The 11,847-nt window shown below is 58.1% G+C and overlaps 1 protein-coding gene across 1 annotated transcript in view; it reads left to right on the top strand.

Annotated features, from left to right (window-relative positions):
- Positions 1 to 11,420, top strand: part of PRDM15 (PR/SET domain 15) — a 40,753-nt gene extending 29,333 nt beyond the window's left edge. Inside the window, exons 6-11 of the mRNA XM_081819957.1 lie at positions 1,090 to 1,221; positions 2,591 to 2,674; positions 3,082 to 3,257; positions 5,450 to 5,530; positions 6,784 to 6,993; positions 7,970 to 11,420. Of these exons, the coding sequence (XP_081676083.1) occupies positions 1,090 to 1,221; positions 2,591 to 2,674; positions 3,082 to 3,257; positions 5,450 to 5,530; positions 6,784 to 6,993; positions 7,970 to 8,455 (1,169 nt within the window). The 3' untranslated portion in view covers positions 8,456 to 11,420. The remainder of the gene's footprint in view (positions 1 to 1,089; positions 1,222 to 2,590; positions 2,675 to 3,081; positions 3,258 to 5,449; positions 5,531 to 6,783; positions 6,994 to 7,969) is intronic.
- Positions 11,421 to 11,847: the final 427 nt, after the last annotated feature.

Raw genomic sequence — 11,847 nt, 5'->3', positions numbered from 1 at the left:
GTCCTTTAGCAAAGGTACATTTCCTTAAAGGCAGATTGGAGGTCCACACCTGCGCCACGCAGCACCCAGCATCCGGAGGACTTACTCCTCATCTCAGTGTGCCCGCCATCTGGAGCCCCAGCAGCTCAGGCAGGCGGCCCCCTCTCAGCAGATGACTCGGCTGTGTGTCACAATGGTCACATCCGCCCCTGTCGTTCCAAGCACTGACCCTCAGGTCTGGGCAGGCCCCTGACAAGGTGAGCTGTCTAGACATGGACAGTAAACCCCTAAGGTCCTCTGACGGCATAAGTGCCCATCTTGCCACTGGTGGAGGGGGCCCTCTAGGAGATTCACCCCCACGCCCTGACCTCCCCCCGTTCTCTTGTTCTGCACCCACCAAGGCCTGTCTCTGCCCGAGCGTCCAGGTCACGGCCCCTGTGGGGGGTTGAGGCACCGGGTGGGGGGGCTGTGGGTACTGTGGGGGGGTGTCCTGGCCCAGGGTAGGGGATCAGGCACTGTTGCAGGTCTGGGTCGTGGGCACTTTGGGGGTGTTAGGGTGCAGGCACTGCGGTGGGTGTCCTTGGGTCCAGGCACCATGGGCGTTCCTGGATGCAGGTATTGTGGGTGTACTGGGGTGCAAGCACTGTGGAGTGTCCTGGGTGCAGGCGCCATTAGGGTATTGGGGTGCAGGCACATCGGAGGGTCCTGGATGCAGGATGTATTGGGGTAGGGGTACGATGGAGTATTGGGGTGCAGACACCATGGAGATGTGTGGGGTGCTGGCACCGTGGGGTATTGGGGTGTGGGCACCATGGGGGTGTGCAGGGCACAGGCACAGTGGGGGTGTGCGGGGCGGGGGCACCGGGGGGTTGTGCGGGGCGCGGGCACCGGGGGGGTGTGCGGGGCGCATGGGCACCATGGGGATATTGGGACGCGGGCACCGGGGGGGTGTGCGGGGCACGGGCACCGTGGGGGTTTGCGGGGCGTGGGCACCGTGGGGGTATGCGGGGCGCGGGCACCGTGGGGGTGTGCGGGGCGGGGGCACCGGGGGGATGTGCGGGGTGGGGGCACGGGGCGGCGGGCGGGCTGGCTCACGTGCATTGTCGGCAGGCATGAAGACCAAGCACGCGCTGCGTCACCACATGAAGCTACACAAGGGCATCAAGGAGTACGAGTGCAAGGAGTGCCACCGCAAGTTCGCGCAGAAGGTCAACATGCTCAAGCACTTCAAGCGGCACACGGGTGAGCCGGCGGCACGGGAAGCCGGGAGACGGGCGGGGACAGAGCTGCCTGTGGCTTCCCGCTTCCTGTCGCTTGGCTCTCGGGAGCCGCCTCTGTCAGAGACAGTCCCCTCCCTGCGAGCACCCGTCCCCGCGTCGCCGCCCACGCACACAGGAGCCCAGGTCCCCGCTCGGCTCACCGCCGAGGCATCTGCTGAGCTCCCCCAGGTCTGCAGGGTCTGTGCCTTGCACCCAGCCGCGTGCCCGAGCGTGTGCCCACGAACCGATCACCCGAGGGCCGGCTGTCCGTCGCGGCTTTGTCTGGGGCAGGAGACGCTGGAACGTCTTACGTGTGTGTGTCCGCGGAAAACACCAGCGCACCCGCTAAAAGTGATGATGTGTGTTAACTTACATAGAAGTTTGTGATGCAGCAGGGAAAAAACAGCCTCTGTAGCAACAACTATGAGCTCTTTTCTCATAAAAGACGCGTGTGTGGATAAACGCGTGTGAGAGTGAGAACCAGGGGACACAGGAACTGAGGGAAGGTTACCCCTGCTGACCGGCTGTGTCTGTGTGAAACTTCTTTCCTGTGGTTCCCTGTGTCCCCACCCCCCCCATAACTGGGTTTTGAGAGCTGTACCACCTGGTCCAGCTTCCCTGCGTGCCCACCTCCCTCACTGCCCCCCCCTGTCCCCTCCGAGTGCCGGCACCCCGTCACTGATTGACCACGGGTGTCTTCCTGGGAAAGCTCTTCCAAGACTCACGCTGCCTTTTCTGGGAAGCGTCCTCACTCCCCACAACTGGGTCCTGAGCCACCTCCCGTCCACTCCGCACTCCACAGCCATACAGGCTGCTGGGGTGTGGTCACCTCTGTCCCTGCCTGTCCCTCCACGAGCCACGGTGAGCCCAGGGCCTCGTGCACATGGGGCTTCACACACGCTCCCAGGACCGAGCGCCGTGGGCCTCTGAAGTCACTCCTCGTTTCCATTTCTGGGGAAACCCTTGTTTATGAGGCATGCTGAGGGTCCTCTTCTTGTCTGTACAGAGGGGTGCTCCACGCGTGCTTGCCAGGCCATGGGCGAGTGGGATGACCCCCCCCCCCCGCCCCGACTGAGAGACGGATGAGCTCTGGGCAGCTGCAGAAATGCAGGTGCCGAGCAAGGCTGACCACATTGGTTCTGCCCATGCGGAGTGGACAGAGGGCCCGGGGCCCATGGCCTCGCCAGTCCCACCGCGGGAGGAGCTCGCCAAGCCGCCCGATGCTCCGGTTGAGCGTGGGAGCCAGCGCTTGCTCTCTGGGGTCCCCTGGCCATTCCCTTCCCTGTGGCTTCTGCACACATGGAGACCCTTGGCCGAGGGAGCCCCTGAGGTTAGCGCACCCTCTCCTGCAGGGATTAAAGATTTCATGTGTGAGCTGTGCGGGAAGACCTTCAGCGAGAGGAACACGATGGAGACCCACAAGCTCATCCACACAGGTAAGCGGGGCGGCAGGCCAGGCGCTCGGCCCCCTCCGCAGTCCCTGGCGCGGCGCCCCGCGTTTGCAGGAGTGGGACAGCTGTCCATCTGCTCCGCAGTGCGGGCTTCTTCAGGGCATTTGGTCTGCCCTGCCTCCACGGGTGGCCCCTGTGCCCCTTAAAAATCAGCCCACCAGGACTTTCAAATGTCCACTCCCGAATTTTCAAATGCTGGAGCAGCATCACCCTCTGTGAGGGAGAGGCGCCGTCCTGCTCATCTCGCCCGCTCGTCCCCACCCCGCCTGACTGGGCAGACGACCCTCGCAGCGTGGCCCGAGGGCGAAGCTCCCACTCTCCTGTCCTGTGGGCCGCGGGATGGCCCCGCTCGTGACCTCTGCTTGTGTCTTCCTCTCCATGCGTGCGGGAAGTGGGCAAGCAGTGGACGTGCTCCGTGTGCGACAAGAAGTACGTCACCGAGTACATGCTGCAGAAGCACGTGCAGCTCACCCACGACAAGGTGGAGGCGCAGAGCTGTCAGCTGTGCGGGACCAAGGTGTCCACCAGGGCCTCCATGAGCAGACACATCCGGCGCAAGCACCCGGAGGTGAGCCTGAGGCGGCACGCGCGGCCCCTCCCTGCCCCCGCCCCGCCGCTCGGAGACCGACCGCACTGGCTCGTGGACCCCCCTCTGCAGACCCAGGCTTCCTAGAAGCGGGGCCCGGGCCGTACATTCCCCCTGCCCCTGGGAGGCGCCGAGCAAATGAATGAGTGAGTGAATGAATGAATGAATGAATGAAGAGCTTCAAACATATTTTTTGCTGAAGTTACAGGTTGTTCTCACTGGAATTACAGCAAGACAGAAGCACAACCCTGGTCCCCTCCCTCCGTCCTTCCCATTGGGGTGGCTGACCCGGGGCGCAGAACGGGGGCCTCCCAGTGCCGTGGGGGCCGAGGCTGGTCTGAGCCCCGGGGGGAGCAGTTGCCCAGAGGCAGGCTGACCCTGCCCGCCTGGGCGTGTGTTCCAGAGGAAGGTCCGGGGCACTAAATAATTCACGTACTTTAAAGAGAGGCAAAGTGAAAAACACAAGTAGAAAAACACGCGGGTCCGTAGCTATCAGATCGCTTTGGGGGCAGAAGTCACGGACAAAAGCATCCCTCGGTCTGCCTGGCAGAGAGTACCCCACTCGGGACGCTGTAGGCCCGGCGGGTGAGCAGAGGAAGCCCGGACGCAGGTGTTGGCCTTCCTGTCGGCAGCCGATCTAAGCTGCTGGGAGGAAGGGTGACAGCCGTTCGAGGAGGAGACTCGAGGAACCGAGCGTGCACACACGTGCAGAGGAAACATACAAGGTTAAAACCCAAAAAAAGCCTTCAACCTCGCCGAGGCCCGGAAACGCGAGTGCCAACCGAGGATGCCATCCGTCGTCTGGTGGATCGGACTGACGGTGCTGGCTGGCTGGGGGCGGCACGCTGGTCACTGACGTCCTCCCGGGGGCAGCACGGCCGTGTTGGGCCCCTCCCTGCAGCAGGAGCAGTGTGGCTACGGCGTAGCAGTGTGCTCGGGGTTTGAGACACACGTGCGAGTGGCCGTGGTTGCGTGTCCTACACGCTGTACGTGCGTATGCGACGCTCCCCGCTATGGAGTGAGTGGTCGCGCAGGGAACAGAAGACGGCGTCGTGTGGCGGCCGGTGTTGAAATTACCCGCGCCGAGCCGGCCGCGACACCGGGGCTCAGGGCCCAGGGCAGGCGCTGCAGGCCCCCACGTGCTGAGTCTGCAGTTTGTGCGAGTTCTCTGTCGCTGTTTGAGTTTCGGTAGTTACCGGTGTTCACAAGGAGCGTGTAAGCCGGTCCCTGCAGCCCGGACGCGTGATACGCGTGGCTGGGTGCAGAGAGGGGCCTCGGCCAGCACAGAGGTGCTCAGCGAGCGCGTCTGTCCAGCGAGTCCTGTCAGCAGGGTCGGAGAGCACTCCCTAGCGGGTTGATCACTCTGCAAGGTTAGCTTCCTGTGCCTGCTGCTCAAGTGGGGGCGGCGTTCGCCACGAGCCCCCTGAGCATGCCCGCAGCGGGCAGAACAGGCATGCTGGCAGGGGAGGGCTCGCAGACGAAGGGCAGAGGACGCGCGGCCGTGGCTCTTCTCCGCCCTTGTTTCTCCAGGCTCCGGCCTCTTCTGCTGGGGCCGTTCCTTTGGATCCTTTCACCCTCCTTTCGTTCTGTGTTGTTCAGACACACACGTACGAAGCCGCCGCTGGCGGTGAGCCCTGGGGAGCCAGCCATACGGGACGCGTCTCACCCTCCCGGACCTGACAGTCGGGGGTGGGAGACGGGGGAGAATAGGAGGTAGATGAGAGCTGAGAGTAGTTACGAGGAACACATCACATGTCACAGAGGTGACCCTGGGCAGCTGAGAAGGTGGCGGTGGGGGGCGGGGAGGGATACCTGGGCGGGCTCTGCCGCGGTTGCTCACGAGGCCTGGCTGTGTGAGTGTGCGTGTGGCAGGGAGGGGGCAGGGATAGAGGTGGTGGTGCTGCTTGTGTTTATGGTGGCATTGATGATCCTGGTTGTGCTGGTAGGGTTGCTGATGGTTGTCACGGTGACGATGGAGGTGGAAGTGAGGTGCTGGTGACAGTGGGTGAGATCACATCAGTGGCACCTGGCCACTTTCACTCCGCGTCCTTTGCGAGCATCACAGCGTAGGTCCTGAGCTGAGCTGGGTCGGGAACCCGGGGGTGCCCGTAAGAGATAACAAGAGTCAGTTGCCAGCACAGCATCCTGGGCTCATCTCCTGTGCTCACCCATAGGTCCTGGCCGTGCGGATTGATGACCTGGACCACCTCCCAGAGACCACCACCATCGATGCCTCCTCCATTGGCATCGTCCAGGTACGCACCGAGCAGGCCCATGGCCTGGGGCAGGGAGGCTCGGACATGTGTTGTGCGGAGCTGGAAGCAGAATTCCCTCTTCTTCAGGGACCTCAGGCTTGCTTATTAAGGCTTTCAACTGATTGGATGAGGCCCACCCACAATATGGAGGGTGATCTGCTTTGCTTGGAGTCCACTGATACAATGTTAATCTCATCTAAAAAAATACCTTCACAGCATCTTTGCTGGACAGCCAAACACGTGGGCACCCGAGCCCAGCCACGTTAACACGTAAAATTAACTATCACAGGTGATTTCCATAAAAGGCCAGCATAACTAGATTGTTGTAATTAAAATAACTTTATTAGATGAACTTAGTTTTTAAAGAACTTTTAAGCCAATGCCTTCATAAAAATGGTGCTTTATTGTAAAGGGACTATGCCATGCTCTCGATTACTGTAAAATCACGGTCACACCTCTGTATTTGAAACAGTGCTTTGAGCACAGTGCTCAGGTGCTGGGTTGTAGTGAGTGAGCGCGAGAAGGCCTGTTCCCTTCCTCTCTGTAGTGCCCCAGACGCCCACGGCTCACGTCCTGCCCCTACGAGGGCAATCCCATGATGGCCTCGCCCTGGCAGGCTTCCTCTGGGTCTGTCTGCTGCTGGGTGGGATCTCACCGTGTGGGATGGCACGAGAGGCCCAGAGGCATGGTTGGTGACCAGGATGGCCTCTGACACCCAGCCCAGGCGTGGCATCGGCCTGGTTCTGGAAACTTGGTCACGCTGCAGCAGTGTGCCCTGGACAGGCAGAGGAGTGTGCAGGGCACCTGTCTGGGGTTGCCGTATGGCTGGGCACGGTAGTCGTCCCCAAAGGAGATGATGTAATGTTCTTGTAGTCACACCCGTTCTGATCCAAGGCCGTTTCTCTCATGAATTTGCTTCAGCCTGGGGACGAGAGCACAGACATGAATGGATTTTCAGCCTCAGGCTGAGCTCACGAGAGCTGAAATGGGCGTCAAAACTGTGTCTTTAGAGATGTTCACATTCCAGCACAAATGTGGCTTTTAAAAATATGACTTATATGTAATTTCCTTCACTTTTTCAAGAAAGTGAGTCCAACAGGAACATGCCCCATCTCTGGAAGCACATGTGAGCAGACTTGCTGTGGTCACTCCGATTCCTAGGGCCGTGTCCGGGGACCGTGCTGGGACCTCTGTGGCCACCCTGGGGACACAGCCCAGTGACCCGGACGTTGCCAAAACTTGTGTTCCTGCAGCCTGAACTGAGTCTGAAGCAGGAAGATCTGGCCGAGGGGAAGCACGTGAAAGCCGCCAGGAGGGCCCACAAGAGGAAGCAGAAGCCGGAGGTGGAGGCGGCGGGAGCCCCGGGGCCGGAGGAGGCCGCCTTCAGCGAGTACTCGGAGAAGGAGCCCGTGCTGTCGGGTGTGGGGGACGAAACCGACTCCGCGGTGCAGAGCATCCAGCAGGTGGTCCCCTTCCTGCGGGGGCGGGGCATCCGGGGGAGCAGCTGGGGGGCGTGGGGACCTCACCCGTACCCCTGCGGATACGCTGATGCTAGCCGGGGCCCCGCGGTGGCGGGCGCTCCATGGGGCACTTCTCCCATAAGCCAGCGTCAGCGACGTACTTCCCAGCTCAGATCTAGAGGTCACACTTGTCACTGTGAATCGCGGCTTGACCGTGGCGCCTGGGTGGGACAGCCGCCCCCGCCCGTGTGGGAACCGGGTGGTTTCTGGGGTTATAAGAGGCCCACATGTGTCCCCTTAGCCTGGGAGTGGGGCCCGCTGCATCTGCCCCTGGTGAGGTCACACCCGAGGTCCCTGGAGGGTCGGCGGAGGCAGAGATGCACATGGCCAGCCCGTCTGCTGCTTTTAACAGAAGCCTCCGATTCGCTCTCTTTGGTTCTGAGGCTCGCGATTCTCTCACCGATGTGTGTCTCGTACTTGGTTTTGGGCGCTAATCGTAACGCAGACATTCTTGCACTTATTTGGCTGTTCGTTCCTCTCCGTGGAGAAGATGCTGCTTCTCCTGGATTTTCTCAGTCCTGGTGCCGCAGATGTGGGGGTTGCTCTTTGTAGCTTGATCGCTGGGGTTTTCGTTCGCCAGCGACGAGGTGCGGGAGAGGAGCGACCGGAAAACGCAGAGCGCGCCTTCTTCTGCCTTTCTCGTCGTTACTTTCCTCTGTTTTTTTCCTGGCCCGTGAGATCTTTTGTTTTTCGGTTCAGCGAATGTCTCCGTGGTCCTGTCTGTATCTTACTGCTCTGCTTCACTAGAATCATTTTTCTGGGACAAAACTAACTTGGTTTAATCCTTCACCAAAAGATGTTTTCCTCTCTTCCTTCGGGCCAGGCGGGGGGCCAGGCATGGGGTTCCTGCAGCGGAAGGCTCTGCTGTTGGCCGTTCTGCAGACTGTTAATGGTCCTGCATTGTGTGTGACCCTTGCAGGTGGTAGTGACCCTGGGTGACCCAAATGTGACCACTCCGTCGAGCTCAGTGGGCCTGACCAACATCACCGTGACCCCCATCACCACCGCCGCTGGGACTCAGTTTACCAATCTCCAGCCCGTGGCCGTTGGGCACCTAACCACCCCGGAGCGCCAGCTGCAGCTGGACAACTCCATCCTGACCGTGACCTTTGACACCGTCAGCGGCTCCGCCATGTTGCACAACCGCCAGAACGACATCCAGATCCACCCCCAGCCCGAAGCCTCGAACCCGCAGTCCGTGGCCCACTTCATCAATCTGACCACGCTGGTCAACTCCATCACACCCCTGGGGAGCCAGCTCGGCGACCAGCACCCGCTCACGTGGCGTGCGGTGCCGCAGACGGACGTCCTGCCGCCCCCCCCGCCGCAGGCGCCCCCCCCGCCGCAGGCGCCCCCCCCGCCGCAGGTGCAGGCCGAGCCCCAGCAGCAGATGTACGGCTACTGAGTCGCGCGACCCGGAACTCAGACAGAGACCGACGCACGGGTGTTCTTTTTTATTTTTGAGATTCGTTTGCTGGATACCAAACCGAGAAGAAAAAAATCTTACGGCAATGTGAGGTTGACTTAGCTTTGCAGAACTCTCTCCAGATGCCCCGCCTGGCATCACAGTCTGTCGGCGCACCTCGGGTGACCCCTGGCAGGGGGTGGCCGCACGTGCCAGCCACACGGCCTGTGCCCAGCAAGGTGGCACGTCACTGGCCTGGCCCTGCTCGTGGCGGCCGCCCCCAGCAGAACTCAGTCTGGGGGACACGGGCTCTGGGAAAGTGGGGCAAGCGGGAACAGAGAGGTGAGCGATGTGTCAGGAGGAACACAGTGGCTCGCCTGCCTCCTTCAGGGCGTAGTTACCGCAGCGGGGGACGCAGTGAGGGACGCAGTGAGGATCCCCACAGGGCAGCGCGCCGCGGGGAAACTCCCGATTTCTCGCTTCTGGGTGTTTTTGGTGAATGAGCAGTTAGACGTTAAAGTGACGTTTATTTTCTTTGAAATTTGAGTTGAGTCAAATTTGTTATACAACTTTGGGCCGAAGATGTGTGAGAAGGCACCCTGTGGCTGCGGACGACCCTCTGGGCGCAGTCGGTCCGGGCGAGGGGTCTCTGGGGTCGCTGACTCGGGCCTCAGAGGCGTCCTTGTAACATAACGTGGATCAATGTTTTGTATTTTTTTTTTTTTTTTTTTTTTTACTTTATTTCAAGCCTGTGTTATGTATTCAAGACTGTCGTGGCCACGTTGTTTTTGATTTTTAACATGCTGAAGTCGTTTGCACTGTAGGAATGTTGGTCCGCGTGCAGCTCTGCGTGGCTTCTTGAGCGCAAGGGACACAGCACCGGGTGTGACAAGTCCCTTCTGGCGGCTCCTGCAGAGCTGCCTGGGGATCCTCTGCCAGCCAAATATATCTATTACGGCTGAGACTCAGCCAAAGCCACCGAAGAACAGGGAAGAAATTCATGTTTTCTTTCTGTCTCAACTGAATTCCACAGGTTGACGTGTTTTAAGACCAGTGTTCTAGAAGAATGTTGAACGAGCTTGGCTCTTCACAGCAGGAAAGTAGAGGTTTTTCTCCAGTACAGAGGTACTGCTGTTTCCTGCCAGGCAGCAATGGAAGCAGAAAAGTTTAGTTCACGTGGAGAAGCGTGAACAGCCTTCGTGGACGAACGTGCCGAGTAACAGCCACGTCTCCGTCCCTGGGACATGCGCTTTCACGCACGTGAGCACCTGTCAGAGGTGCTGGGCCAGGCTCACGCCCTCCTGCTGCTCAGCCAGGGACACAGGGGCTCAGTGTTTACCCTCCGGATACCTTGTAACGCTGTCCACAATGACATCATAACATTTGCCTCATTCTGGCCTCCTCCCTCTTTATCGTGCATCCTATATTCCTTGGGAGATCCACGTGGAGGAAAGAACGACAAGGAGTCAAGAAGTGGATGCATAGACCGGAGGAATCTGGTGTTGCCGGTGAGGCTAAGGATGATTCGTTCTGCAAAATGCAAGTTTCCCAGCACTTCACTTTATTCCGATTAGCAAGATTCTGAGGCTAGGGCTAGAATTTGTTTCGTGCAATGCATGCCTTCAGAACCACGGAGATGCTCACACACGCAGTACGTAAGAGGGCCTCCAGACACAGCTCAGTCACGCTTCTGTCTCCTACCTGGCGGTCGAATTCATAGCGAGAGATTATTTGACTTTTTAATTTATGATAATTATTTTTATGTTATTTATGTATATAATTAACTGCTTTATACACAATAGTTTCATCAAATGAACTTGGGCTAGGAGTGATATATTTTCTAAAATATTGTCTTCATTCTCCAAATATAAATGGTCTGGGTACCCACAGGATCATCAAGAGCACCAAGGTTCCTAACATATTTTTTTAAAAAAATCACTGACAATTTTTTTTTTTTTTTTTTTTTTTTTTGCTCTTGCAGCATAGAAAGGGTGAATGACCAACCAAAAATACAAACACAATTAACCCTCTGTTAGCCTTTATCTCTTACTCCTCGTCCCGGTGTAATAAAGGCCTTTTAAATCACAATTTTATTTTTTTAAAGACATTGTTTTCGTGCCTGGAGTAAGGATGCATCAAATGTTTTTAAAGCACCTCGTGTAGGCTGTGTGGCCCTGGTGCCCTCCCACTGTTCCTTCACACACACCAGTGGAACGATCCTTCGTGTAACCATCAGTTAGAACTCTGAATAAAAATCGGATTCGCTCCTGAGTTTTCTGTAGACACACTTGGTCTTAATAGGGTCACTGTGGGAGGCAAAATAGGTCCCTGTCGTCTTAAAACCATTGCTATGAATTTGCATACAAGGGACTGGGGAGCAAAAAGAAAAAAAAAGTGCCACTCAGCCAAGAGAGTCCCCGACTGTAAATTGTTCTGCACATACATCCCTGTTTACTGATGGGAAGTGTTTAAATTTTCGACCGATCCCAGGTGGACAGCTATGTTCATAGGAGCGGCCACCAAGCTCTGTGAGTCCGTGTTGGTTATTCTAAGAAATCTCGGGAACTTACTCGTGACCTGTGGATTTGTAAAGTTGTGTAGTTCCGTGTCACTTTCACGGTGTGAATCTCGCGGAGCTGGATCCAAGGCCACGGTGGCGAGGAGGGGACTGGGTCTCTGGAGCGGCGCTCGCGGGGGATGCATGGCCTGTGTCGGGCGCCACCTCACCGCGCCCGAGGGGAGCCTACCTTGGAGAATCCGGGTGTGGGGGGCAGAGTCACGGACCTTACGCGTTCTTTCCGGCCACGGCGTCCGAAGGCGTAGAGCTCGTGGCTTCTCAGCCCAAGACGGTATCGTCGGTGACGTCCCGTGGGATTTTGAAAGGCATTGAGACTGTTTTGAGAAGTTGAGTGTGTTTTGTGTCCCATCAGTTTGTATAATGACAAATAAAAGGTGCAGTGACCTGTGTTTTTCACTTGCTGGCCCTCTGCCCAAACTGCCCGTCCCGTGTTGTCACACACTGGGCGTCATTTGAGGACGGTTGTGGCTCCCCCTGCCCATTGTGTCGTGTTGCCTGCTCAGCCCGGAACCCATACAGTCTTCGGGGCATTTGAAATGTTCCCGGACATACTGAGCTGTCAGAAGCTTTCACAGGGGGTTAAAAAAAAAGGCAATGAAGAAGGTGCATGTGGGCATTTTTTGCAAAGCTTAGATCAGGGGAGAATGGACAGGGAAAGTTGGAGCAGCCAGAGAGGGGAGAACCGAAAAGCAGGGCATTTCTTTGGCCAGGGGCCCTGGAACGATCCCTTAACGTTATCGGACAAACATTTAATTATATGTTCCGATTTGTTAGGAGCGGTCATTGTAAAGTTATGAAACGCCCGAGGTGCCAT

The sequence above is a fragment of the Leptonychotes weddellii genome, chromosome 1, assembly GCF_054177405.1.
Source record: "Leptonychotes weddellii isolate Sample4059 chromosome 1, ASM5417740v2, whole genome shotgun sequence".
Lineage (NCBI taxonomy): Eukaryota > Metazoa > Chordata > Mammalia > Carnivora > Phocidae > Leptonychotes > Leptonychotes weddellii.
This window is presented reverse-complemented; position numbering and strand designations above follow the sequence as displayed.